The sequence below is a fragment of the Camelus dromedarius genome, chromosome 11 (genome assembly GCF_036321535.1).
Source record: "Camelus dromedarius isolate mCamDro1 chromosome 11, mCamDro1.pat, whole genome shotgun sequence".
NCBI classification, from domain to species: Eukaryota; Metazoa; Chordata; class Mammalia; order Artiodactyla; family Camelidae; genus Camelus; species Camelus dromedarius.
Genome location: NC_087446.1, coordinates 44,154,989 through 44,182,912, shown reverse-complemented (window position 1 = coordinate 44,182,912; position 27,924 = coordinate 44,154,989). Strand labels below are relative to the sequence as shown.

General features: G+C 33.2%; 1 protein-coding gene across 1 annotated transcript in view; it reads left to right on the top strand.

Annotated features, from left to right (window-relative positions):
* The window catches only part of LEMD3 (LEM domain containing 3), a 57,480-nt gene that overhangs the window by 7,804 nt on the left and 21,752 nt on the right, over positions 1–27,924 (top strand). The window contains exons 2-4 of the mRNA XM_031462783.2: positions 21,573–21,610; positions 25,362–25,428; positions 27,686–27,753. Coding sequence (XP_031318643.1) covers positions 21,573–21,610; positions 25,362–25,428; positions 27,686–27,753 — 173 coding nt within the window. The remainder of the gene's footprint in view (positions 1–21,572; positions 21,611–25,361; positions 25,429–27,685; positions 27,754–27,924) is intronic.

Sequence of the window (27,924 nt, the reverse complement as noted above, 5' to 3'; positions counted from 1 at the left end):
TCATCAGAGTGAAAACTTGTGACTTTCCTGTGGAGTCTAGTTTGAGGAAACATTATCATAGATACAAGGGCTTACATCATTAATGAGACAGACCTGGGTTTGAATTTGGGCCCTTCCACTTGTTGCTTTTTTATTAACGGCAACTTGTTGAACCACTGTAAACCTCAATATCCTCATGTGTAAAATAGAGTTAAGTGAGAATTAAATAATGCATGTAAAGTGCTTGGTTCAGTACATGACATATAGTAATAATAGTAATAACTACCCTTACGTAGCACTTTGTGCCAGGCACTGAGCCTAAACCATTATAATTGTTATGTAATCTTCATGAAGCAGGTATTTATCCCATTTTGTAGATAAAGAAACTGAGACACAGAAAGATTATATAACTCGCCCAGGGTTATGTAGCGAGTGAGTGCAGAGGCAGCATTTTGACTCAGTGGCTCTTAGCCACTCTGCTAGATTGCCTTTTAGTATGTGATAAGTTCATAGGGACCCTGTATCTGTTCTCTGCTATTATTATTATCTAGAAAATTGTGAAGGATATGGATGGGTGAAGCAGCTTAATGCATGAAGTCCTAGAAGTGCCAAGGATAATCTGTGAAACCCAAAGACATTAGGGCAAGAAAGTATAAATTTGTGCTCACTCAACAATTAGGAGTCATGTGGAACTATTTATCTTTACTTGAAGTTTTATATTAGTTCATTGATATATGAAGAGAGCAATCTGTTACACTATAATACAAATTATAATCTATAATATGTAAAACTATGAAGAATATGATACTATTTCTTGTTTTTAAAAGATTTGCACAGCTTCAAAACTGGTGGGGAAAGTGATCCTCTGATTTGTATTACCACTTTAAAACTTACGTTTTCCATTGTTCATTTTCAAGATGTAAAAATCCTTAAGTATAGTACATTTGTTCTCCTTTTTTTGCACCGTTTAAATAAACTATGTAGTTTCCCTATGCTTATATTTGTTTTTTGGAGAATGAAGCATTCTACAATTTCCAGGATGTTTGAAAAAATTATGATTCCTCAGAAGAGTTAAGAAGTTTTAAAACTAGCTTCTCCTTGCTGATTAATTAATCTGTATTTTTACCCATCTGAAAAATATTTTACTTAAATAGATGGGACCTCAGTGCAAAGAGGTATTTAATCTAGTTCATAAGTAATTTAAAAATGAAATTTGCCTTAAACTATTGGAAATCTGTACAATATATGACAAGTAGCAGTAACTTGTTTATGAAAATATTACTGGTGGTATATCTTTGTTCTAATCCTGTATTAATTTATTATATGCTGAACAATGTGACTACTTAATTTGGGAACCCAGCCCAATACTAATTGTATAAATTGTTATAACAATTATTGTCTCATAACTTTAGATTTTGACTTTCATGCTCAGAATTTATTTTTAACAGATTTTAAAGTGAACCAATAATAGTGTATTTGAATTTTGCTGTTTTAATAACGCATGTTTTAACCTGAGTCACACAAGTGATTGTTTAAAAAAAAGTGATCTAATTAATATTCTTTATTAACAGCACTGTCAGAAATAATTTTTAAACAAGAGTTGACCAGGTTTAGGTTTTAATATTTACTTGTCTAACATCGTATAATTAAATTTTATGTGTTTTACATCATTCCTTTGAAAATATGTTTCTAAGAAAATTAGCTTTTAAAGTGATTATAAAAATTTATACTAACAGAAGTAATAATGTCTGAAAATAGGATAACAGACAGGTCTATTGTGTGGAAACCATCAGTATTCCTTTTACAACGTCTTAATTTTCTTCTTTATTTCTAGAGGTATAGAGTTTAAAATTATACCTCTTGTTTTGCCCGGGTAGCAGAGTTAATTGCTCTATGCCCATACATAGCTTTTCACTTAAAATGTTTTTTCCAGACAACTTCATTCATCTTTATAACTATGTTGGTATCAAATGACAAACTAACATTTAGAAACAAGTCTCAGGTGCAAAACTCTGCAGGAGGTTTGTTGAGCTGTTCTAAACTGATTGATAAGTATGCACTAACAGTTGCTTTCCTGCTCTGAATATTCATGAATAGAAAAAAATCCTTTAGGACCATTGGACATTTTAACACATAGCAGAACATCAGTTTTGTTTTGCTTTAGAGACCCCTTTTATAGGTATATATGTACAAAAGGAATTTGCTGATTGTGGCTAATTACTGAAAGTACTTTATACTTATAAAGGAAGTTTTGCTCTGTAGGAATTTCCCTGGGTATAATTTTTTAAACTTAAATATAAAGAAGGCCATTGAAATTAATTAGGAGGGGGGAAATCTTAGAATATCTGTTTCTTCTAGTCCCTAGGCTATGGTTTAGAATCTTGGTCAGCCTTATTAATGATTTCCTGTGTTTAGAAGGATACCTCCCGTGGTTATCATAATGCTTTCTTGTTTAATTTAGTTCACTTGAAGAAACATTTATTAAGTTTCTCCTGTTCATTCATCCATTCACTCACTTACTCATTAATTATTTATTGAGCAACTACTATGTGATAGCAGAAGTTGAGTATGTACTTTCTAGAACTATAGGAGTGGATACTCTCCCCCCAGCATACTGCCTCCCTTCCCCTCACATTGTGGTGGCATTCTCTTTTTTCCTAAATATTTGTGCACTAGTTAGTCTTTGGAATTGAGATTTGGTTGCTGTACAGCATTTTTTCATATTTGTATATTGTGACTTGGGAAACATGACTTTAAAAATTAGTTTCTGCAAATTTGAATATGTCCTATGATAAAGTTAACCACAATGTATACTCTAAACAGAAGAAATAGTTTCATTTCTTACAGGATTTTTGAAGTAATTTAAAAAGTAAAAAAAGGAAGAGACATGAAGAATGAATTTGCCAAAAATGAAAATGTTATCAGTTTGAAATGTTTATGATTATGGTTCAGGATGTTCTAGAAATGTGCTTATGCTTATGACAAAAAGTCTTAACTTTGTTTTTTAAAAAATGCCATCTTAAAATGTCCCTTCTTTCAGATTCTAAAGCCTTAAACGATAAAGGCATTTATTGAGAATTTTCCTTGTGTGAGCACTTTATCTTAATCTTCATGAGGGAAACTACTAATACTATTACCATGAGAAAACTGAAATATAGAGGAAATAAGGTTAGGAGTGACTTGTCTAACATCCCACAGCTACTTTTGAAACCATGATCAGCCAGCATTTGAACCCATGATCTGATGTTAGAGTCCACAGTCTTAGCCCTTGAGCAGCAGTTTTCTTACGTATCTTTTCTCACCTACTAACTTTATTTGGGCAGGTAAGTCACTTATAACCTCTGGACCTTGATTTTTGTATCTGTCAAATGAAGGGATAGTAAAATCAACTTTATTTCCAGCCAGTGACTTTTGTAGGGAACTGATGTGATAATGCTGATGGAAATGTTTTGGAGAAATTTGAAGTGATGTATAGTTGTGTATTTTTAATACTATAGGTTAGAATTTCCCAGCTAAAGTAGTCTAATTTAAGCAGCATGTGTTCAGACTATGACATGTCCTGTCAGTAATGTTAATAAGTGATAGAAGAGTTGGTTAACTTTATAGTTCTTATCAGTATTTTAAAAACTTTCAAGCTGTCTGCACAGATAAAAGGAGTCATCTTTTTACATTACCTAATTAGTGTCTTATCTCTAGGCACTGAAAAGAATGTTCTTTTCCTTGCAGTTATATTAATTTAATAGGTTATGAAGCACAATTTGAAAACAGATTTTAACCTCGTTGACCACTACAAAGTAGATTTGCTGATAGGAACATCAGGGATGGGATACATTGCTTTAATCAAAAGTATAGTAGTGAGTTTCAGACAGAAAGACATTTCTTAGGAATGTAGACAGGTCTTAGAGTAAGCTTCTGTTAACATTATCTGAAGAACAGACAGTACGTGCAGCTGGTAGAGAAGGATGGCCTAGTTTGTAAGATACCATAAGTACTGTTACTGCTAATATGGGAAGATGGGGTGTGTCCCTATGAATAGGACATGTATTAAACAAGGGTAATTAAGAGATTGAGGGGTATAAAAAAATAAAATGAATTTGATAAACATTAAAATCAAGCTACTTAAATTACAAGGAATTCAAAGTGCATCAGGATCTTTAATCTCCTAGATAATTGGTATAAAGCACATAATGAAATTTTCATCCCATTTTGCGTTTGAAATTGTATCAAAGTTGTGATTTGAGATCAGAGCTGTTTGATAGAAACAGTATACAAGCCACATATGTAATTTTAATTTTTCTAGTGGCCACATTAAAATGTAGAAGGAAACAGATGAAATTAACTTTAATAAAAGATCGTACTTAATCTAGAATATTATCATTTCAACATAGAATCAGTATAAAAATTAGAGATTTTTACTTCTTTTTTTTGTACTAACAGCCTATTTTACAGTCACAGTCTGTCTCAGTTCATACTAGCTAAATTTCGACTGCTCAGTGGTCTCATGTGACTAGTGACTACTGTATTGGATAGCACAGATCTAGACTGTCCTTGAACTATTATTATTATCTGTTGGTTGCATGAGATCTAACAGTTACAAATTTTTGAGTCTTAGAGTATGCCTTGAATAGTGTTCTCTATAATATTTTCAGTGGGAAGAGGGGAAGGGGGAGGTGATTAAGAGTATGAACTATTATGTATAAAATAAGCATAAGGATATATTGTATAACACAGGGAATAACCAATATTTTATAATAATTAGTAGTGGATTATAACCTTTAAAAATGCTGGATCATTGTACACCTGTAACTTACATAATATTATGCATCAACTGTACTTCAATGAAAAAATCCTACTTTATCACTAATATAGTATTGTAAGTTTTAGGTTCTCAGAGCAGTGGATCATGTTTGGTGGGAGTTGGATGAGGAAGAAGTAAGTTAATTATTGGCTTTTCAAGTTTTTTTATACTTTTCCATCTCTTAATTCCTGTTCTTATACTGGCCTAAGCTTCCTGCTGTTCTAGTGTGATCTTGATTAAACATCTAAATGCTGAGTACTTTAAATTTTTTTCTTTTTCTTAAAAAATTGAAATATAATTGACATATAGCACTGTATTAGTTTAAGGTATACTACATAATGATTTGATATATGCATGTTTTGTGAAATGATTACTACAGTAAGTTTTGGTAACATCCATCACCATATAGTTACAATTTTTTTTTCCTGTGATGGGAACTTTTAAGATCTCTCTTAGCAACTTTCAGTTATACAGTACAGTATTGTTAACTATAGTTACTATATTGTATATAAGATCCCCAGGACTTATTCGTCTTATAACTGGAAGTTTGTACCTTTTGATCACCTTCACTCATTTCACGCACCTCCCTTCTTCTGCCTTTGACAACCACCAGTCAGTTCTCTGTGTCTATGAGTTTTGATTTTTTAAGACTCCACAGACAAATGAGATCATTCAGAATTTGAAATTCTCTTACTTATTTCATGTAGCTTAATGCCCTGTAATAAACAGTAGGTCCATTTATTGGGTGCTTGGCAAGTATAAACATTTAGTGTTAAGCATTTTTTACATAACATGACAAATGAAGAATTTGTAATTGAGGATTAGGCCAATTACTTTTTGCAGGGTTATAGGTCAGAAAGGGGAGTTATGGAGTTATGCTGTTGGTTGAACCCTGGCAGTATGACTTGAAAGCTCACCCTCTAACTGTTGTACTATATATACTGCATTTCTCTTTCACATACCCTCCTCCCCCTTTACCAAATCACAACTCCTTTTAATTTGTCACTTCAGCTATTTTTAGCTAAATGATAGGGAAACCCATTTGACTGAATTAATTCACAATGTTATAGAATTCTGGTAATAAAAATTATATGATTTTATGATAAAATTTGATAATGTGACTATCTTTAGTGAGGACTGAGCCAGCGTAGAATCAGCTTACCACAGCCTCTCTAAATTATCCTTCATTCTTATATGTGTAGTGGTTGGGTTGTCTACATTTTTTGGTTAGAAGTTAGGTCAAGTAGTTCTTAACTTATGGGCTGAGAACATTTTGAGAATTCCACCCGTTACAAGGTATTGTCTGAAGACCTAACAAATGATTTGTACTTCTCACATTGTGCTATTATTTTTCAAATGTATATCAATACTGCTATGATTAGAATACAAAAAAATTATATATTCATGGTAGAATTTTGTCATATTTTCTTAGTATGTGAATGCTAAAAATACTATTTGGGGATCTGAACTTCTTGATACTAATGAAGAGGTCCTTTTGCTTAAAAAGTGGAGAAACATTGCTTAAAGCATGTTTTAAGGAAATTATATATACTGGTTATATTGCAGAATTTGTTTTCAAGACATTCATAGTGACAGGGGACCAGCTGTAATGTTTAAATGACTGGCTGACCAGCCTATCAACTGGGAAAAGCCCTTTAATCTTCTCCAAGGTGATTGTACTTTAAATATAAAATCTTTATTAACCCAGGTTCCCTCTCTGATTAGTGAAATTTTGGCAGTCAGTGTAAAATTTGGATATTGTAAAAAGATTTTTGGCAGGGAGCCTTGCCTTGGGGTTTTCCCTTTCATCTCTTCCTAACTCACAGATTTTCTAAGAACTCTTGTCATTTCTTCCCAGTAGCTCCATGGCAGAGGCGAATGAAGAATGGACTGGTGGTATATTGTGTTATTTTGTAAATTGGGTGCTGTTTATTTTATTCCATGCAAGGACTGGGAAAAGAAGAAAAAGCTAAGATTTGCTAATCTCTTTTCTTTCCAGATTGCTTTGCATAGTCACAAAACATCCCATTTTACATTAGGTTACTAGAATCTCAGAGAGGGTGACTTGCCTAAGATCACAAATCATAATGTTGGCACAAGTATTCCTTGCTCCAGAGATTTCTTTTTCATTTTTCCTCACTGCTTTTTAGTGTGAAGAAGTATTTTTCATTTATCTAAACGATATAACTTTAGAAGTAAGCATTGTTTAGGAAAATTTGCATTTTATTTAAATTTTAAAAATTTGATTTGTAATTTAAATTTTAAAAATTATAGTAGGTTGATATTAATGTATAAAAGTTATAAATTATATTAATACTGTCATCCAAGAAGGAAAAAGGATAAAGACATCACCCAGTTACTTTGAAAATATTTAGTACTTTAAAAAAACAAGTCTGTTATATTTGAGTTAGAAAATGAGAGAAACTGGAGTGATTTAGTGTCCTTGCCTGAATTTTGTTGTAGGCAGAGTATCAGTCCAAATACATTTTTAAAAATAGTAAAATATTCTGTTGGGTTGCTTTAGATTGCTTATTTTATTTTTTTAAGCAAACACCTCCTATCTTCTTTAAAATTCTTTTTTGATAATAAATTTTGTGGGGATTATGTAGAGTAAAAGATACTGAGGTTCATTAATAACTGCGTAGTGATGAAAAGCCATAGTACAAGTACTGGAGTTAAATAAAAATCCATTCACGTGGTATATGGATTTTGATGTTTAAAAAGCAAGATTAAATAGCCTATATAGTAGATTGTATAATTTGGAAAAAAAAAAAAGAAATAGCTTAAAGTAGTAAATCAATATTCTAACAAGTCAGTCTGCTAACTAGAGTAGACATAATATGAATGTAAATAAACATGTTATCTTGGGCTTTAATTTACAAGAATTTTTTCTATCAGTTTATTACAGGGTTGTTGCCATACTTTTCTTTTTGTCTATTTTTGTTAATAAGTCCTGGTACTGGAGGAAGGGAGTTTACACTGAATGAATTAAGAGCAGATGAACTTAAAGGTTTAAACATTTTGCCTTATAATATCACCTTAGAGTTTGAAAGAGTTTTAGAAGTCTTCAGCTGCTTTGGGCAGTGGGTTTGAGAGAAGATGATGTTTTAGTTGGGCTCTTTTGGTGATAAAGACAGTCTTAAGAAACTGACTGTTTATTCTGAGGCTGTATGTGGACTAGGACTGTAAAGACTTTAGGAATCAACTCAAAGGATTCTGAGTTTCTGCTTGTATGTGTGCCTCTCATTTGGCACTGTGCTAAATTTTGCATGCATTATTTCACTTGATTCTTGAAACAATCCTGAGAACCAGGTATTTTTATTCTCTGTACATAAGGAAGTTAAGAAACTTGTCCGAAGTCAGTAAGTGGCAGAACCACGATTTGAGTACAGGTAATCTGACTTCTGACATGGGACCTTTGTCCCTATGCTATACTGTCCACATGGTTTTATATCATCTTGTGTATTTGTTTTTGAATTTACTTTGAAATTATCCCCATCACTCCTAAAACAAAAAAGTTATATTCCACTAGACCAGGAGTTCTTAACCCTAGTGGTCCATATATCTTAAAAAAGCCATAAATGGATCCCAGGTGAACAGTAACTCCTTGAAATTCTATGCAAATTTTTGAATGTTGTGTGCATTTTTTTTTCTGGGGATAGGGTCCATAGATTTTATCAGTTTCTCAAGGGTCTGTAATGCTCCAAAGCAGTGAGAATCACTGCATTATCAGCTGCACTGGGGAAGGTAATACGAGTTTTCGTCTTTGTGTTCCTTCGCTTCTGGTTTTTGATTGCTCAAAAATATTCGTTGAACAGAATTTAACAAAAGAGAGATGATATGTGGGAAAAGAAGCTTGATATTAGTCATAATTTGGGAATTTTAAGATGTCTTGAGTGTTTACTAAATGGAAATTAAAGTATCAGTTTTATTTACTTGGTTCAGAAAACTGTTGTTACTGACAGGTTCAAATTTACAGTTCTATTATATAGTAGTTCTATGAAGTTAGGTTTTTGAAGTCAATGCATAAAGCAAAAATTAAGCTTGTTCAAAAATGCCATTGAAAAGTCTGTGAGACTTAGAGGCTGCCATGTGGTCTCTCAGAAAGATCAGTTTTTTTCTATCCAGTGTAAGAATAGACTGTTTTAGTACCTGATGGAGCACTGAGGACCACAGTACATCTTTAAACATTAAAATCATACTCAGTGTTTGAAGTATTCATAGTATGAGAGTCACATGAAAACTGAAGAGCAGCTGAGGGAATAGCATCGTCATATCTCCCATCTCAGGCTTTGTCCAGGGCACGTGCATATTCATTGTAACAGCCAACAGAATGATTGTGGCGAATTGCATGTGTTTTATAAAAAAAGTACTCATTCACACATAGTTGTATACTCTCGCTCTGCTACAAGTGGAAGTTAAATAGATGTTAGGTGAAAATCTGATGATTCCAGTGTACATTGTACTTTCTGTCCATTGTGTTTATGTGGAAGCATGGGTTTTACTCTTAAGGTTTCATATATTATAACCAATAAAAAAGTCATATTTACCCTAGTTTACCACATGTCATAACTGCTTACATTTTGTTTTATCCAAAAAACAAAGTCTTAAGAAACTGAGTCCTTAAATGATGACCTGATGATGACATACTTAGATTCCTCTATTTCCCAAGTGTCTATTTATTTCTGTCTGGTTTCTCCCAGAGCTAAAAGTCAAGATATAACTTTTAAGCATGTAATTCATAAAGTCAATGATGGAGGTTTTTTTTAAGCTCCAAATTCAGTTTTTGTTTGTTTTGGTTATACGTCAATCTCTATGCTTTGACTATGCATAGAGTGCCCTTTTCCCTTTTGTCAGAGCTATGTTCCTTATCCCCACTTGATGAATGGAATGAGAATTATTATCAGTTTTTTTTTTTTTTTAGTTGTATTCACCTTTTCATTGCATTGCAGCTTTTCTCTCCAATTTTCTTTTTTTGTTTTTAACTTATTGAGTTATAGTCATTTTACAATGTTGTGTCAAATTCCAGTGTAGAGCACAATTTTTCAGTTATACATGAACATACATATATTCATTGTCACATTTTTTTTTCGCTGTGAGCTACCAGAAGATCTTGTATATATTTCCCTGTGCTATACAGTATAATCTTGTTTATCTATTCTACATATGCTTGTCTGTATCTACAAATTTTTAATTCCCAGTCTATCCCTTCCCACCTCCTCCCCTTTGGCAACCACAAGTTTGTATTCTATGTCTATGAGTCTGTTTCTGTTTTGTATTTATATTCTTTTTTTAGATTCCTTATATGACCGATCTCATACGGTATTTTTCTTTCTCTTGCTGGCTTACTTCACTTAGAATGACATTCTCCAGGAACATCCATGTTGCTGCAAATGGCGTTACATTGTCAGCTTTTATGGCTGAATAGTATTCCATTGTATGAATATACCACATCTTTCTTTATCCAGTCCTCTGTTAATGGACATTTAGTCTGTTTCCATGTCTTGGCTATTGTAAATAGTGCTGCTATGAATATTGGGGTACAGGTGCCTTTTTGAAGTCGGGTTCCTTCTGGATATATGCCCAGGAGCGGGATTCCTGGGTCATACGGTAAGTCTATTCCTAGTATTTTGAGGAATCTCCATACTGTTTTCCATAGTGGCTGCACCAAACTGCATTCCCACCAGCAGTGTAAGAGGGTTCCCTTTTCTCCACAGCCTCTCCAGCATTTGTCATTTGTGGACTTTTGAATGATGGCCATTCTGACTGGTGTGAGGTGATACCTCATTGTAGTTTTGATTTGCATTTCTCTGATAATTAGTGATATTGAGCATTTTTTCATGTGACTATTGATTATTTGTATTTCTTCCTTGTAGAATTGCTTATTTAGGTCTTCTGCCCATTTCTGAATTGGGTTGATTGTTTTTTTCTTATTAAGTCATATGAGCTGCTTATATATTCTGGAGATCAAGCCTTTGTTGGTTTCATCATTTGCAAAAATTTTCTCCCATTCCATACGTTGTTTTATTTTACTTATGGTTTCCTTTGCTGTGCAGAACCTTGTAAGTTTAATTAGGTCCCATTTGTTTATTCTTGCTTTTATTTCTATTGCTTGGGTAGACTGTTCTAGGAGAACATTTTTGGGATGTATGTCAGATAATGTTTTGCCCATATTTTCTTCTAGGAGGTTTATTGTATCTTTCTTATGTTTAAGTCTTTGATCCATTTTGAGTTTATTTTTGTGTATGGTGTAAGGGAGTGTTCTAGCTTCATCGATTTACATGCTGCTGTCCAGTTTTGCCAACACCATTTGCTGAAGAGACTGTCTTTATTCCATTGTATATTCTTGCCTTCTTTGTCGAAGATTAGTTGACCAAAAGTTTGTGGGTTAATTTCTGGGCTCTCTTCCAATTTGCTTTTTTGCATAAAGTCTCAGTGCCACACAAAACTAAGCTGGTGGTAGTTTTTATCTCTAGTCATTTATAATGTTAAACACAGGCATTGTAATTGAGAATGTTACTAAGTAGAAGACCTCATGTATTTAATAGTGCAGGAAATGCATGTTGCTTTATTGCATTGTGCTGAAGATAGGTTGTATAGTGTATCACAGATCCCTTTTGGATCTCTAAATTCTCATTTAGCAATATTCTTTCGGGACAGCCTTAGTTAATACAGTTTCCCTTGCATTATTGGCAGTGTAAACCTTGAGGAAGTGTTATAGCCAGTCTTTAGTGTGTAACAGTTAATGTTTAAAATCTCTTAATACAGTGAGCTGTCACCACGTTTAATAAATTACAGTATTGTATTAGCATAAATTCCTTTGGGTGCCAAGTTATCTGTTGGACAGATGCTTGGTATTATTTATAGGTTTGTAACTAACCTTTGTGGGTTGACTTGCTTTTATTTTTCTATTCATTTGTCACTGAGCAGTAGCATAATTCTTTAACTGGCATATGTGCAACATAGTTTTCAGGGAGAGGTTGTGAAAGTACTGAAAAAGCAGATCACTCAAAGTTTTGGACCTTGAGCAATGTAGTAAGATAAAACTCCCATAATTTAAGTAGATGTATTGCTTTGTCCTTATTTGAATGTATTCTTACACTGCCTTTCCTCCCAACTTTGGATAAACTACAGGAGTGTCTTTATCTGACAAAATTAGTTGGAGGCAGGAGCCTAATCATTTCCCTTTGGTTTTGAGCCACTGAGACTAGGGGTGTGGGTGTGTGTCTGTGTTGGTGTGGGGAGAAACTCATTATTAACTTTATAGTTTAGAGTAAGCTGTTGGTATTTTCTTGAAGTCTAAAGTCTTCTCTTGGATTAAACATTCTTTGAATGGGAACTTCAATTTTAGTTACTAGTCAGATCAGTAATCAGTAACTATCAGGTATGTTTTCTTGAGTTATGGATGTTCTATTAAGATGTCAGAATTAATTTTTAGGAGGAATAAACTGTATCATTAAAGTCTTTTAAATGTGTAATATTTTGATTTACTAGTGATTAATTTTCTAATTTAGTAATAATTTTATTTTAGGTAAATGAATCCTGTCTTGTAAAATGAATCCTGTCTTATAAAATTGTTAGTAAATGAATTACCTCCAACTCAGTAGGTTAAACATATTAGAAAATAATTTTGAATATTTGTAAAGCATTTACTTTCTAAAGATTCCTAGACAAAAGCTCCTACATTTTGGATACTTTCCAATATGCCAAGTTTAATAGAAAAGATAAAATCTTACTTTGTAAATGTAAATTATATGATTTTAAAAAATAAGACTATATTAGCCAGGTCTTCGTAAAACAAAACAAAACAAATTCTTACATTACAATAACTCTTCCAGTTTTTGTAAAATAAGAACAACTAGCACTGTCAGTGAATATTGTTTTTAATACTTTTTCTTCTGTAGCATTTTATTATGAAAAATTTCAAATAGAAAATTGAAAGAATTGTGCTGTGATTACTCATTCCCACACTTATATTCTACAGTTAACATTTTCTATATTTGCTTTATTATATGTTTTGTTCACTAACTCTATTCATCCACTGTTCTGTCTTTAAAAAGTATATTTGAATAAATTGAAGACATTAGGCTATTTCACCTTTACATACTTCATGCAAATTATTAAATAGAGTGAGGGTTTTTTTTTAGGTAAAATTTGCATACAGTTAGATGTGCAGATTTTTAATATATCGTCAGATAAGTTTTGACAAACACATCCAGCTGTGTAACTCAAATCCCAATAGATATAGAACATTACCTTCACCTCCAAAAGCTTCCTCATGCCCAGTGAGTACTCCTTCACTGTTCTGATTTTTTCACCATAGATTTATTTTGCCTGTTATAAAACTTCATGTAAGTGGATTCATAGAATACTCTTTTTTTTTAGTCAGACTTTTTTCACTCAGCATGATATTTTTGAGATTCATCAATGTTGCATTTTCTAGTAGTTCATTCCATTTTATTATTCTTTATTATACTTTTAAGGCTCAAATTTACACAGAAATTATTTGTCCCTTCCTGAATTCTTAAAGAACACTATACTAAACTCTAAGGTATTGATTATGTTATATATCATAGCTACTCATTTGTCTCCACTATGCTGTAAGCAGCATGTTCTCAGAACATCGTATTTAGAATATGCCCCATATTTTTGTTGAACAATCTGTGGTTTGAAGTCTTTCTTACAGCTTTTGTTCAAGATATCCCAGAGTTGGTGTATAATTATAATGTGAAATTAGTGCTTGAATAAAGACAAAAATTTCAATTCTAGTCTGCTATCAGTTCCCACCTGCCCCCAGAGAGTCTTCATTTTTATGGTAAGCAAATGTTGAGATTTTCAAATAACCACAAAGTTGAAAGAGACCATAATGTTCCTTATCAAATAGAGATGAAGAATAAGAGCCAATCAAATAATAAGGCTATTGTTAATTTAATTATGAGCTTTGACATTTTATTTCCTTGGACATAGGATTTCAGTTTTCATCATATTCTTAGTACTTTGATAACCACGTTCAAAGTCCTCTTTATTTTTATTTTTTAAAATTACTGTGTATGTTCTGTTATTCTTTAAGAAAAGTTATTTGGAAGTAGCTCAAGACTTTTGCCTCTTAAAAAAGGGCGAATAGGGGGTAGGGTGTAGCTCAAGTGGTAGAGCACATGCTTAGCATGCATGAGGTCCTGGGTTCAATCCCCAATACCGCCTCTAATAGTAAATAAGGAAAGCTAATTACCTCCCCCACCAAAAAATGAATGAATAAAAAAAAAGTGTGAATGACAAATTGGGAGTCGTATAAGACATAAGACGTGGAGAAGCGTTTGTGTTTTTGCCCTCCTTCTCTTCTCTTTCACTGATTATCCCCATCTAGGTCTGTCCCTTTGTAAATCCAGATATAGATAGGTGGGGTTAACATGGAAAGATGAGTAGAAAAAAGGTGATACAAGTTTACCTTAGGCAAGTTTTATAGTAGACAGTTTCTGTCCATAAAATTTTGTCTATTTTGAGCTGATTTAACCTCAACATTCACAGTAATTTAGTAAGTACACTTGAAGTGAACTGTTCCTGTCCTTTGGAATGACCGTATATTTAACAGACCATGAAACAATAGGCAAACTTTCAGAGAACAAATGGGCAATGTGCTGTGTTGCAAAGAATGTACTGCCTTGTTCACCCTGTCCATTTTTAGATCAGTCTGGCTGGCAGTGAAATGCAGAAATCTTCACCACACAGGTGCAGTGTTCTGCAGCTGTTGGAAACATTTGCCCTCTCCCTTACCCCCTCACTTTTTCACATATAATTATACTCTGTTTAAACCATTAATGCTAGAAGATGGGATTTGAGAATTTGAATGTCTATTTACAAAAAGGTACAACTCAGAGAGATAATTGGTCATTTAGGCAACTGAATTTAACTTCCTAGATGACTTGAAGTTCCAAAGACTAAAACTTAGCCTTAAGGTCATAGCGTTTTAGAATTATAAGAGACTGCCTTTGAAAGAGCATGGCTGCAGAGTTACTGCCCTCCAGATTGAGCTTCTTGAGGACAGGGCTTCTATAGTTTTATTTTTTAGTCTCCTGCAACTAGCATAGTGTCTGGCATCTAGTAGGCACTTGGTCAGTTTGTGAGTATTTTTTGTTGGCAAATGAAGCCAAACTGTTGCTTAGGTGCGGTGTGGTACTAAGATGAGAAAATTGGGATTTTTTTTTAAACCAATGCCTTGTGGTAAGTTTTATAGCAGTCTTAAGAACAAAGTGCTATGGCAGCAGAGAGACACAGGGTGATTAATGCTGCCGGTGGTGGTCATGGGACACTTTACGTTTTGATATATCATGGAAAATCTTTTCCTAGACTACAATTAGAGAACTCGGTTTAGAGGAGTTTTCCTCATCTAAGAGACATCAGTGTATTCTCCCCAAAGCAGTGTCTTTTCCGCCTTATCTCCATTTTGGGCATTTTTCGTGCATTACATCATAAGGAGATTAAAGTTTAATGATTCCAAATCTGAAAGTTCTAGAGGAGAATGCTTAAACCAAATAGAACAACTATTTTCTGTAGTTGTTTTTTCTTTAATGAAAAGAATGTAGGCTTTGGAGTCAGACATGAGTTTGACTCCCATCTTTTTGAATTCCAGCTCTTTAAACTTGCTTTTACCTGGGGAAGCAACCTAACCTCATCATGCATCAGTTTCTGTGCCCGTAAAAATAGAGGTAATACCTCCTGTGAAATAGTGGTATAAAGGATAAAATGAGCTACCTCCTGAATGCATGGCATCAGTATTCCTGGAACCTATCAAGAGCTGAAGAAATACAAATTCCTTTTTATTCCAAGGAGAAGCTTATGGAGTGATCAGGATTATATTATCCTTCTAGTATTGGTGAGGCTGTTATTCTTGGAAGTGTCAGTATGCCTCCAAGCCTATGTTCTTTCAACATGTATTTAGCACCCAATATCTGCAAGGCAGATAGGTAGAGATTTTGTAGTTTTGTTGGGGGAAGAAACAAACAACAAATAGTTAAAAGTGATAATATAAGGTAGTAGAGATACCAAGAGTAAATACATAGAGGTTCTAACAAGGGGAAGGTCCTGATGAGCTGCAATGTTTAGGCATCCTTCAGGACTGCAGCAGAGCTGCAGACTGGACCTTAAAGACAGAATAAAGGAGAGGGGAAAATATTCAGCCTTGAAGAAGATCAGAAAGATCAAAAGCTCAAAGCCTTATTGGCAGAATATTTTTTCTGGCTTTATTGATAAATAAATAACATTTAACATTGTGTAAGTTTAATTTGTACAGTGTGTTGATTTGGTAAATTTATGTATTGCAAAATGACTACCACCATAGTATTAGCTACCACCTCCATCCTGTCACATAATTATCATTTCTTTTTTGTAGTGAGAACATTTAAGATCTTCTCTCTTAGCAACTTGCAAGTTTATAATATAGTATTGTTAGCTGGAATCACCATGCTTTACATTAGATCCACATAACTTGTTAATCTTAGAGCTGGAAGTTTGTACCCTTTGACCAATATCTCCCCATTTTCCCCACTGCCTAGCCCTTGGTAACTACCACTCTGCTCTCTATTTGGCTTCTTAAATTCTTTCTTTTGATTAATTTTTTTCATATTCAAGTATAGTTGATTTACAGTGTTGTGTTAGTTTCAGGTATACGATAAAGTGATTCTGTTATATGTATTTTTTTTCAGATTATTTTCCATTATAGGTTATATTGAATATAGTTTCCTGTGCTGTACAGTAGTAAATCCTTGTTGCTTACCTATTTTATTTATAGTAGTGTGTATCTGTTAATCCCATAGTCCTAATTTATCCTTCCCGTTTCCCCTTTGGTAACCATAAATTTGTTTTCTATGTCTGTGAGTCTGTTTCTGTTTTGTAAATAAGTTCATTTGTATCATTTTTTTAGATACCACATAAAAGTAATATCATGTAATATTTGTCTTTGTCTGACTTCACTTAGTATGATATTCTCTAGGTCCACCTGTGTTGCTGCAAATGGCACTATTTAGTTTTTTATGGCTGAGTAATATTCCATTGTATTATATGTGGAATATTATATGTATATACACACCCTATCTTCTTTATCCATTCATCTATTGATGAACACCAGGTTTGGCTTTTTTAGATTCCACATGTAAGTGATATCATACAATATTTGTCTTTCTCTGTCTGAATTATGTCACTTAGTATATTATCCTCCAAGTCCATCCATGTTGTTGCAAATGGCAGGGTTTCCTTCTTTCTCATTGCTGAATAACACTCCATTCTATATATGTACCTCATCACCTTTATTCATTCATCTGTTGACGGACAGTTGGGTTGCTCCCATATCTTGATTATTATAAATAATATTGTAATGAATATGGGGGTGCAGATATCTCTTTGAGATCCTGCTTTCATTTCCTTTGACTGTATACCCAGAAGTGGGATTTGCTGGATCATACAGTAGTTCTGTTTTTAATTTTGAGGAACTCCTTTACTGTTTTCCATAGTGGCTGTACCATTTACATTCCCACCAACAGTGTACAAGATTTCCCTTTTCTCCCTACTTTCACCAACACTTGTTATCTCTTCTTTTTGAGGATAATCATTCTAAAAGTGTGAGATGGTATCTCACAGTGGTTTTGATTTGCAGTTCCCTGATGGTTAATGATGTTGGGCACCTTTTCATTTACCTGTTGTACATTTGTATGTCTTCTTTAGAAAAATGTCTTTTCAGTTCCTCCTGGTAGAATATTTTTTATGACTGATAATTGATAGTTTCAAGTATTCAGAACAGAAAAATGTCAAGGCTGACTGAAGTTGGCTGTGCTGATCTAGAGAAAGCTAAAGAAAAGCACCCTGAATGTACTATTTCTTCAGTTTTCCTGGATTATTAATAGTAGGTCATTTATTCTGTAAATAGTAGATTATTAGAACTCTTAAACTTAATCGAGAGAGTGCCTGTTGTTTATTACACATGGTTTTCTTTTATAGCATAAGCCAGGTAACATGCTTCCAATTCCTTGAAGTTTCTTGCTCTAAGTAATCTATAAAAAGTCTTCAAGTTCCTACATTATCTGCACCTACTAATTCCCTTAAATAATGCTACCAGTTTGACTTTATTTCTTGCAATTTCCCTCTCATCCACATGGAAGTATCCAGGAGTAATATGGCAGGTATGCTACCACTTTAGAGCCCATATACTTCTTGTTCTTTCTGCCTGTGAACCCCTTCCTTCAGGTATCCATGTGGCTTGTTGCCTCAGCTCTCTAAGGTTTCTATACAAATCCAGTCTTCTTAGTGTGGCCTTCTCTGCCCATCTTATTTAATGTTGCTTCCTTCCCTCACATGTCAGCTCCATTCTTGCTGCTTAACTTCCAAACCACTTAGAACCACTTGACATACTATACGTTTTAAAAAATGTATTTGTTCATTGTTTCTTCTAACCCCTCTAAAATACAGGCTTCTTGAGGGCAGATATTTTTTATTTTATTTATGGCCACATTTCTAGTGCCTAGTACAAGCTACTCAATAAATATTTGTTAAATAAACTTTATCTTTCTTTCTGAGTTGTAAAAGAACTTTGGTCACCAAAGACCCTTTTCTTCCCTTTACTGCCACTGAGTGGCCAACATGGAGCCTTCCTGAGGAGAACATCAATTCATTTAGTCAACATTACACATACGCTTTGTGAATACAGGCATACATTGGAGATACTGCAGATTTGGTTCCAGACTACTGAAATAAAATGAATAATCGCAATTAAGGAAGGCCTACAAATTTTTTGGTTTCCCAGTGCATATGAAAGTTATATTTACACAGTACTGTCTATTAAGTGTGCAGTAGCATTATGTTTAAAAACACAGTGTACATACATTTATAGGTTAATATGCTTCATTTTTTTCCTTTTTATCTGGGAATTCATAATGGTTGACAAATTTGATACTCAGCCTAAGAGAATGGAAAAAGGTTTAAACTTGACAGAAAAGATCAGTGAAACTAGTAACATTTTTGGAATTGATGTGAGAGAAAGAGGCTTAGAGAAGGGGAATCGACAATGTATCTTTAAGTAAGTAGGAAAACATCACAAGATTCGAGTTAGTTCCTTGAAGCAAAATGTGATGAGAAATCATTGGATGATTTTGAGGGGTCTAGTAGTATAATTAAAGAAATATTTTTAGGAATTTGATTTTTACAATTATAAGGATAGTTCAAAGAAGAAAGTCAAAATTTAAGGACATGTACAAAGAAAAGTAGTATATTTGAGGTTTGAAATAATGTGAAAAAGAAAATTGAGGGAGAAATGGCCATACCAGGAGAATTTGAGAAAAAGCAGTAATGAGAAGCTGGTGTAGGAGGACAGTAAGTTTGAAATACCAACTTGGCATTATCATTGCTTTAGGATAAAGGGTAAGAATTTACTCTCAGGTCTATCCCTAGAAAAAAGGCTAAAAATTGAGGTCACATTTTTTGCTGTAGGATTCTTTTGGAATATGGTTTCTTCTCTATAATTGCCTAATTGTCAGGGAAGGGGGAAACGTTTTCACTTGGGGTAACAATATGTGTTGTATCCATCAAAGATTGTGGGTACTTTGGATAAGATTTTAAAATACTGATTAGTTTTAGAAATACTGAAATGATTTGGGGGAATAAAAGTTAGATGCATAAAAATTGCTCTTTTTAAATGGCATTTCCTTTCTAAAACTTAACCTCAAGACTACGTTTACTTTTGTTGTTAATAGGTCTGTCAGTTAATTTAATAGGTAACAATTGTCGTAGAAAATTGGGGAAAACTTTTAATAGTAGATGTGCAGGATGTAAAGTATATTGTTGGCTTTTTAGTATGTTATACGTTGGTTATCTTAGCCCATTAGCCAAGAGGCAGCAACCTAGAAAGGTACAAATGGCAGAACAATGTTTCTCAACAGAATTGTTCTGCTCTTTGGCTTTCTCTTTGTTACTCTATTCCTCTCCCTTCCCAGTTGCTCAGAATATGCCCTTCTCCACATTCCTGCAGAATTTCACACTTTTGCTTCAGTGTTAACACACAGAGTAGAAAAAAGAAGGATAGATTTAGCCTAGATAGCACAGATAGCACTTTTCAAGTACTAACAGTATGTACAGTACTGTGCTTGGCGGTGAGCATACAAATGTGAATACACGTGATGCCTTGCTGTGAGAAACTCATAGTGGAGCAGTCTAGTGGGAGTAATACTTTAAGAGAGGTATTTGAAGAGCTAGTTTTCCATTAATAATTTTGACCAAAAAAATTGTATACAGTCAAAAAAAAAGTCATCTCATGGCTTTTCTTCATAGATATTAAAACCTGTTTTTTAGAATTGTGTGTTTTAATATTTTTCAGAATTATTCTTATAATGAGCAAATAAAATCCTAATTTTTTTTATCATTGTTAGACCCACTTTTTTTAAGTGGCATATTTTTGTAATATATTGAACTATATACATGGCTTTAAGTTGTTCAAATTTTACATTGATAAAAATTAATCTTATTAAAAATATCTTTTTACTCCAACATTTTAACATTTCTTAACGTTTTATTTAATCTTTAAGCTATACTCTTTCTATTCCCCCTTTAAGTACATTTGATCTATTTTTCAAAAATTTTTCCTTCCCAGCATTAAAACTCTATTGCTGTATAGAAAAATGTCTGAAAATGTATGATCAAATCTTTTCAGATGATAGCAGAAAACATTTTTCTCTTGCTTTTTTATTGTACCTTGTTAAGCTAATCTCACACATGAACTTTCTTAGAATCAGGCAGTTCCTGGTTCCTATGGGACTTCCTGTTTTCTCAAATAAAAATAGAAAAGCACCTCAGAAAGGAAACCTGGTCAGTGTGAACTACTTTGTAGGCTCAGTTAGTCTTAGTTGTGACCTGGAGTATAGATAATATTTTTGCATGTAATTTTAAAATAGAGAATAAGGAGAAAAGTCTAAATAATAACCTGAGAGATGCTATGTATTCAGCCATAAACTTACTTGTATCTATTTGGGGAGGGTGATTGTGGGGAGGTGGGTGTGGAGAGGTTGAATGGAAAGTGGGAAATCCTTTCTTTATAATATTTACTGGAAATAAGTTGTTTAATACTGAGACTTAATTCTTCGCCACTTTGATATGTGTATTTGTTTCTTGCCACTTCCCCAGATGTTAGCAAGGACTAGCAAGTTTGATTTTTTAATCATTGAAAGTATGAATTCTAAATAAACTGTTTAGTTTTAAAGCATTTTGTAGATTTCTGCAAGTAGTAACTGCTTTTAGTCTATATTTTGAAGAGAAACCAAGTTAAGGTGAAGAAATGTTGGGCATTAATAATAACAATAATAGGTAACATATGTTAAATATTTGACGCTATGCCAAGTACTTTATATGGTTTATACTATTTAATCCACACAACAGCTATATAAGGTAGGTATCATTGTTACCTCCTTCCATTATAAAACAGGAAGCTACAACTTAGAATGGCTCAGTAGATGGTAGGTAGTTCAAGGTCGTGTTGCTATTAAGTGATGGAGCTAGGACTTAAACCAAGCCACTCTGAGACTAAAGCACCTGCTTTCAGTTATTTAGAACAAATCACAGATTCTAGTGAACATGGTAAATATAGTAAGTCTGAAAAATTAGTTCTCCAACCTTTATTATCATAAGTTTGTTTACATTTTGTTTGTATGTTTACGTAGTTTTAGCAAAGTACATGCTGGCATTTCAGAGGGCTTGTTTAGGGGGATTCTAATTCTCATTCTTAAATGATGCTAATAGTTCTCTCTTTTTCTTTTCTTGATAGTAAAAAACCCCTTTGATGAAACGTTTGGAAAAATACAAGTAAGTAAAAAGTGATAAAACTGATACTTTGTCTCATGTTTTATATGATAAAAGTATTAGGATGACTGTCAACTAAAAATTAGTAATTAAAGGTTCTTTTAGGCTGAAGCAATATGTTTTCTTGCTTTGAGTATTCCTTAACTATAGTATAATTAAATTTGACACAGATTTCTTCCTAAGAGCTGAACTGTTTATCACTTTAAAGTAAAAGCCAACTGCCAAGTAAAATGACAATGGCATGTCATCTGGGAATCTGGTCTTACTCTTAAAAGTGTGCCTGTTTTCTTAAGTTGTTGGATACCCTAGTAGGTTTTGTCTTTTTTGCCTTTAGTTTGTCTCTTGGATTTTTTTACTCATTGGTGTGGCTATTCAACTGTCAGGAAGGCAAAGGATTTAGAGTCTTAGGCAATCTATTTATGATTCCTTTTCTTGTTAAAGGATTTATAATATTAAGTTTAACCTAACTTTTACTCACATGAAAATATTTTTCACTTACCATCTGTCATCATAGGCACGTCAAAGATGTTGATATTGAGCTTATACTACAATACACAGTTAGTTGTTAATTTTTTTATTATAGGAACTGACAGTAACATAGCCCTGTATGGAAAACATTATTTGTTTGCTGAAGGGTATGTAATAACTTGTAGTCAGATCCATAGAATGTTATTTTAGATCGTTAATAATGATTAGTTTTAGTAATATTCTATTGTGGTGATACTTGTTTTAAAAAGAAGTGGACTTCATCAGTTATAATATTAAGTATAACACTGCTGCTGACATCGTAATTTAAATTTGCACGATATACACACTGAACACTGAAAACACGAGACTTTATTTCTTCTATATTATTTTCTCCTTGAGGGAAACTAAAGTTCCTAACCTCTAAATAATAGTAATAATTGTAATGAAGATAATGGCAATTCACTTATACTAAGTGCTTATTCTGTGCCAGGCACTATGCTAAGTTTTCAAAATCCATTACTATCATTTAATCATAGACTTGATACAAAAATTGAAAATATCCTTGAGGAGATAATTGGCTGAGAATGGAAGAGGGAAATATTTAAAGGTGAAATATATTTAAAGGAGAAAGTTGGTAGAGTCACTCTACAGTTTGATTTTATTCCCCCAAGAATAAGAACTTCCCTTCAGAGAATTTGTGTTACTAAAGGAAAATCTGAACCTTACCAAAACAGGCAATTGGAAGGTAGCTAGTTCAAATTATAAAATTATTTTTATTTAATGAAAGGTTACTTGAAAGCTTACTTTAAATATGGATTTATTTTTAGATCTTTAACTTGTTTTCAGGGTGATTAGTAGACACATTTCAAGCTGATGTTAGACAATCTGAAAAGCAAAGTGGAGGAACTTTGTAATGAAACAATAAGCCAATGTAAGTTTCTGTAGGAAAGTAACTTTAAAATTTGATTTACAGACTTTTCAGATTTACTTCTAGTTTAACATAATAGTGCTAAGATAATTGAACCAAAACCTTTCTATTTCTCAAAATTAATTGTTCCTATTAAACTATTTCATAAAAACTATTTAGGTCATAATTTAGTTGATCTTTTAGGTGGAACTTGATACTCTTGTAATATATAGATGGTCATTTTGAATGAGTTACCATTGGAGCAATAATTTTTGAAAAAATTATAGTTGAGCTTTTTGGGTGTTTAAATTCTTTATATGAGAATGTAATAGCCTGTATGTTATCCAGTATGAGATCCAGTTACACTTGATTAGTTTTTGTTATTTCTTCTACTTGTCTAGTCCACTGTTAATATATGTGAATCAAAAGATGAAGTTTATTCCCAAGCCTTCGATGTTCATTAAGATGTAATCACAGAGGACCATATCCAGTTTTTGGGTTTAGTTTTGGTTTTAAAAGGGATGTGGGATGGGCATGATCAGGACATGTAAAACTAAAACGAAATCAGTCTCTTTTCCAGAGAAGGGAGGAAATGAACTTCAAAACTCTCAGCTACTTTAGTCCCAAAGCTTAATCAGATTTACGTTGGTTTTATGTAGCAAGCCCACAAGCTACATTATTATTGGAACTCCTTCTCATCTTGTTATACTGAACATATTTATTAAAAATGATTTTGTGTTTTAATGTATCACAAATGCATAGCTTTCAGAATCCTGGATTTCAGCCCCTACAGTTACTTTTTGATGTCTGATTTTTGCAGTTTGGATTTTTCAGCTTAAGTGTTAAGGACTGGCTTGAGTCCGAATCTGGTTGAGATAGAGCTGAGGGGGTAAAAAGCAAAAGGATTGAAAGGCAAGTAGTCAGCTTAAAGGAATGTCACTTATCTCTATCAACCATCTCACATAAAACCAGGGACTCTGGTGGTAGGATTGTGGAGCCTTTGATGAGTTTTCTTCTTCCAAGTGCCACTGATTAAAGCTGCATTGACAGAAGCATGCCACCCACAGTGTGCAAACTTGTCTTCTGAACATACAGCATGAAAACAAATGGATGAGGTTGCATGTCATTGGATATATAAATGTTACGTTCCTAGCTTTTTATTCCTTGTCTGAATTTGTTCCTGGTCATACTCATCCAGTAATCCTATTTGGTGAGAGGTTTCAGGAGAAAGGAAATTATAAAGACACAGCCCCCTCATGAATCATGAATTTATTTAAAATTGTGTGATAAGCTATTATTACCCCCTTTCTTAATCTGCCCTCCCCCATTACTTATATGGGTCTGTCTTAATTGTGATTGGTCTTAAATTGGAGGTCTCATTGCTTTAGACCCCCAGGAGGGTGCTTAGACATTGCAGTAGTCTCCACTCTGGTCTCCTTTCATATGGTCAGACTAATGTTCCTGATGCACAGTTCTGTTTTACTTTCCTCCTCCTAAACATTCAGAATGAAGTCAAGCTCTTTGTCTTGTTATCTAGAGTTCTCTAGCCATTGATTCCAAACTACTTTTCCTGAGTTTGCTGAGTCAAAGTAGGCGACTGGTTATTAAAGACGTGTAACTAACGCTTTATGCCTTTAGGGCTTTGTTCATGCTGTTCCTTCTGCCTGGCATGCTGGTCAGTTCTTTCTGTTAAGCCCAATTCAGATACTGTTTCTTCCATAAATGGATCTTCCCTCCCCTCCCTCTTCTGTATTTGCATTATACTTTGTTTGCAGCTGTAACATTTAGTATGTTTTTTGCCCTTGATTACAGGAACCATCGTATTCACTGGGTTTCTTGTTTTGCTAAGAACAGTTCTTAACTCCTAGTAGATACTCATTAAATGTTTGTTTCATCTTAATGGTTCCTAAATTTATATAGGACCACTTTGGGAGCCTAGGAGAGGTTGAGGGTTAATCAGAGTATCAGTGCTCATTCTCTTATGATGTGGGTGAGTCAGATTAAAACAAAACATGAAGAAGAAAACAGTCTTGTAAGAACAATATACGTAAGTGTGCTTTGTATAGAGGGGGATTGGGAGCATTCCTTTGGTGGTTGGGGGAGTTTATTGTATATGAGACCTTTTCTAGCACTGACCTTAGTGCCATTTCCCAGTCATCCTCAAGAAAGAAAATATTTAGAGTGATAGTTTAGATTCATAGACTAAGATTTCTTTAAAATATGGTAGCCATTGGCTAAATATGAATTTGTCTTTCAGATTATGTGGCTTCTATGATTTTTAAATTCATTTACTGTTTTTCTTTTTGAATAAGATGATTATTTGGTGCATGTTTTTTTCCTTGGAATTGGATATTTTATAATACTTTCTTTTAAATTTAGGAAAGTGAAAAAAATCTTATGATGAACACCTTATACAAGCTTCATGATCGATTGGCACAGCTTGCAGGTAATTGTTTTAGCATTCATAGTGTCTAAAAATGTTTTGAAAATTAATTTACATATGTAGCATGAAGTATCGGTAGAAATGGTTTTTCCCAAGTTCAGTGTTACGTTTGTAGGATATTTTCCCTTTACAAGTTTTTATTTCCTCTGTGGAGTGGGGTTTTATTTCTACAGATATGTTTAACCAAGGTCTTTTTCCTACCTGCCATATGTATAAGATGAAATATAGATGTGTACTGTATTATGTAATAAAAGTCCTCACATTTCTTTATAGCATTAATAGTAACAAAATTCTGAAAGCTTATATATCAGCTGAATCGGATAAGCAATGAATTAACTAAAATCCTAGATTAAACATAAAGGTGCATATTTTCCTTTTGGTGGTTGTACAGGTGTCATTTCCTTAGATAAAGTATATATATTACAGAAATTTTTCTCCTGACTCCTTGTAATTTCCTCATATTCTGCTCTTATTAAGTCTTTGAGGGCTCTCAGGTTTCAACATATCTGCAATTATAATAATTTAGGTGAATTGGTATCATCTATAAGCTGTAGTAGCAGCTTATCTATTACCTTTTAACTTTTTTTAGTTATTTCACATACAATCTGAAAGAAGAGACTTTAGATTCTCTTCTTATAAACAGTTACAGGAAAAGAAGAATGTAGTTTTCCAAACTTCTGTATGTAGCAGATCCTTTTGTAGAAAGCAGATAATTGGTAATAGGTAAATGTAGAACTTCTGTGGTTGAATGGAGATATTAGGATCCTGATAGTTCCCCATCCTGTCATCAATCTTTGTTTTTTTTTCCTTTGAGTCCTTAATTCTGGTCAGGTTTTGAGGCTCATAATTCTGTGTATATCACAAAAAGCCTTATTTGCATTACATGACAGATGATTGTATTCATATGCTGCAAACTAATGACATTTATCTGATATGCTATAGCACCCAGTAATAGCTTAAATATATAATCTAGCTAGGAATTCCTGATGTTACTACTACAAGCTTCTGCAGATGTTTCTATAGCAGTGTTTTCTGAAGTATGTTAGATCAGCATAATCTGGGGTGCTTTTAAAGATAAAGATTCCTTCCTCTAGAGCAGGGGTCTGCAAACTTTTTTGCTGTGAAGGGGCCAGATAGTAAATTTTTTACACTTTGCAGGCTAGACTCTCTCTGTCACAACTACTCAATTCTACAGTTAAAGCTTGAAAGCAGCCATAGTTCATACATAAATGAATAACGTGGCTGTGTTCCCATAAAACTTAATTTATAAAAACCTGGTGGGCCAGATTTGGTCTATGAGTTTGCCAGCCTCTGCTGTAGATCTGTGCAATTGGAATCTCTAAGGATGGATTATAAAGTTTAAAAACTCACTTGTTCATAGGTGTTTCTGTCCTTTTTACAATTATGACCATTAAAATCTGGCTACTTGAACAAAACTGATAAATAGGAACATGGTTGCTTTCATGATACAAAAATTTGCTGAGGATTTTACTTTAGCTATTGTACTTTTATGTTAAAAAATCTTTTTTAAAGTACCTGAAAGAAACAGGCAGGAAAAACTTAAAATTGAACTTCAATACAAGGATAATTGATCTATGATAACCACAGATCGCCAAAGAAAAGACTTTGGATTCTTTTCTTATAAATGGTAACAAGAAAAGGAAAATGTAGTTTTCCGAACTTTTGTATGTATACACCCCTTTGCAGAAACCAGATCATAGATAGAAGCTTCCGTCTAATTTCTCTGTTGATACGTTATGATAATTTTTAAGGTGTATAATATACTTCTTGCTAAAGATAGGTTTAGTAATAATCCAGAAATGCATATTTTAATTCAGACTTATTTGAACTCTTGAATTATTAGCTTTAGTAATAGATGTATAAGTTAGCACAGTGAATTTTCACCCTTGAAAAATAATGTATCTGTGGAAGGTATTTCTTGTGCCAAGATCTATAGATAGGCATTAGTGTGACGTGGTTCCTACCTCTAGTTAACAATTTCATTGGGAATATAAGAGGAAGATATGTTTCTATATAGACTGAAATACATTTAAAGGCTGTGGTTTATGTAAAGATAATTATTTATATTGCCTACTGAAATTTTTTTCTAGAAAATATGAGTGTTTATCTTTTTTCTTTACTGATTATAATAATAAAACCTATAATTGTATAATTTGTAAACTATTTTGATTAATAATATTTGTTTTCTTCTACTTAACATAGTACTGATTCAAAATTAATAATATGCTAATCTTTTCAGGAGATCATGAATGTGGCAGTTCTAGTCAGAGAACACTTTCTGTCCAAGAGGCAGCTGCATATTTAAAAGTAAGCAGTGAAATTAGAATTTTAATAGCTCTATTCTTACAGTATATATAAATCATTACAACTTATATCTAAAATACTATGCATTTGATTACTTTAACTGTACTGTTAAAAGCTTGGGCCTGTTGTTTGGTATAATGTGGACAGATAGAGAAAGCAGAATTATTCAACATT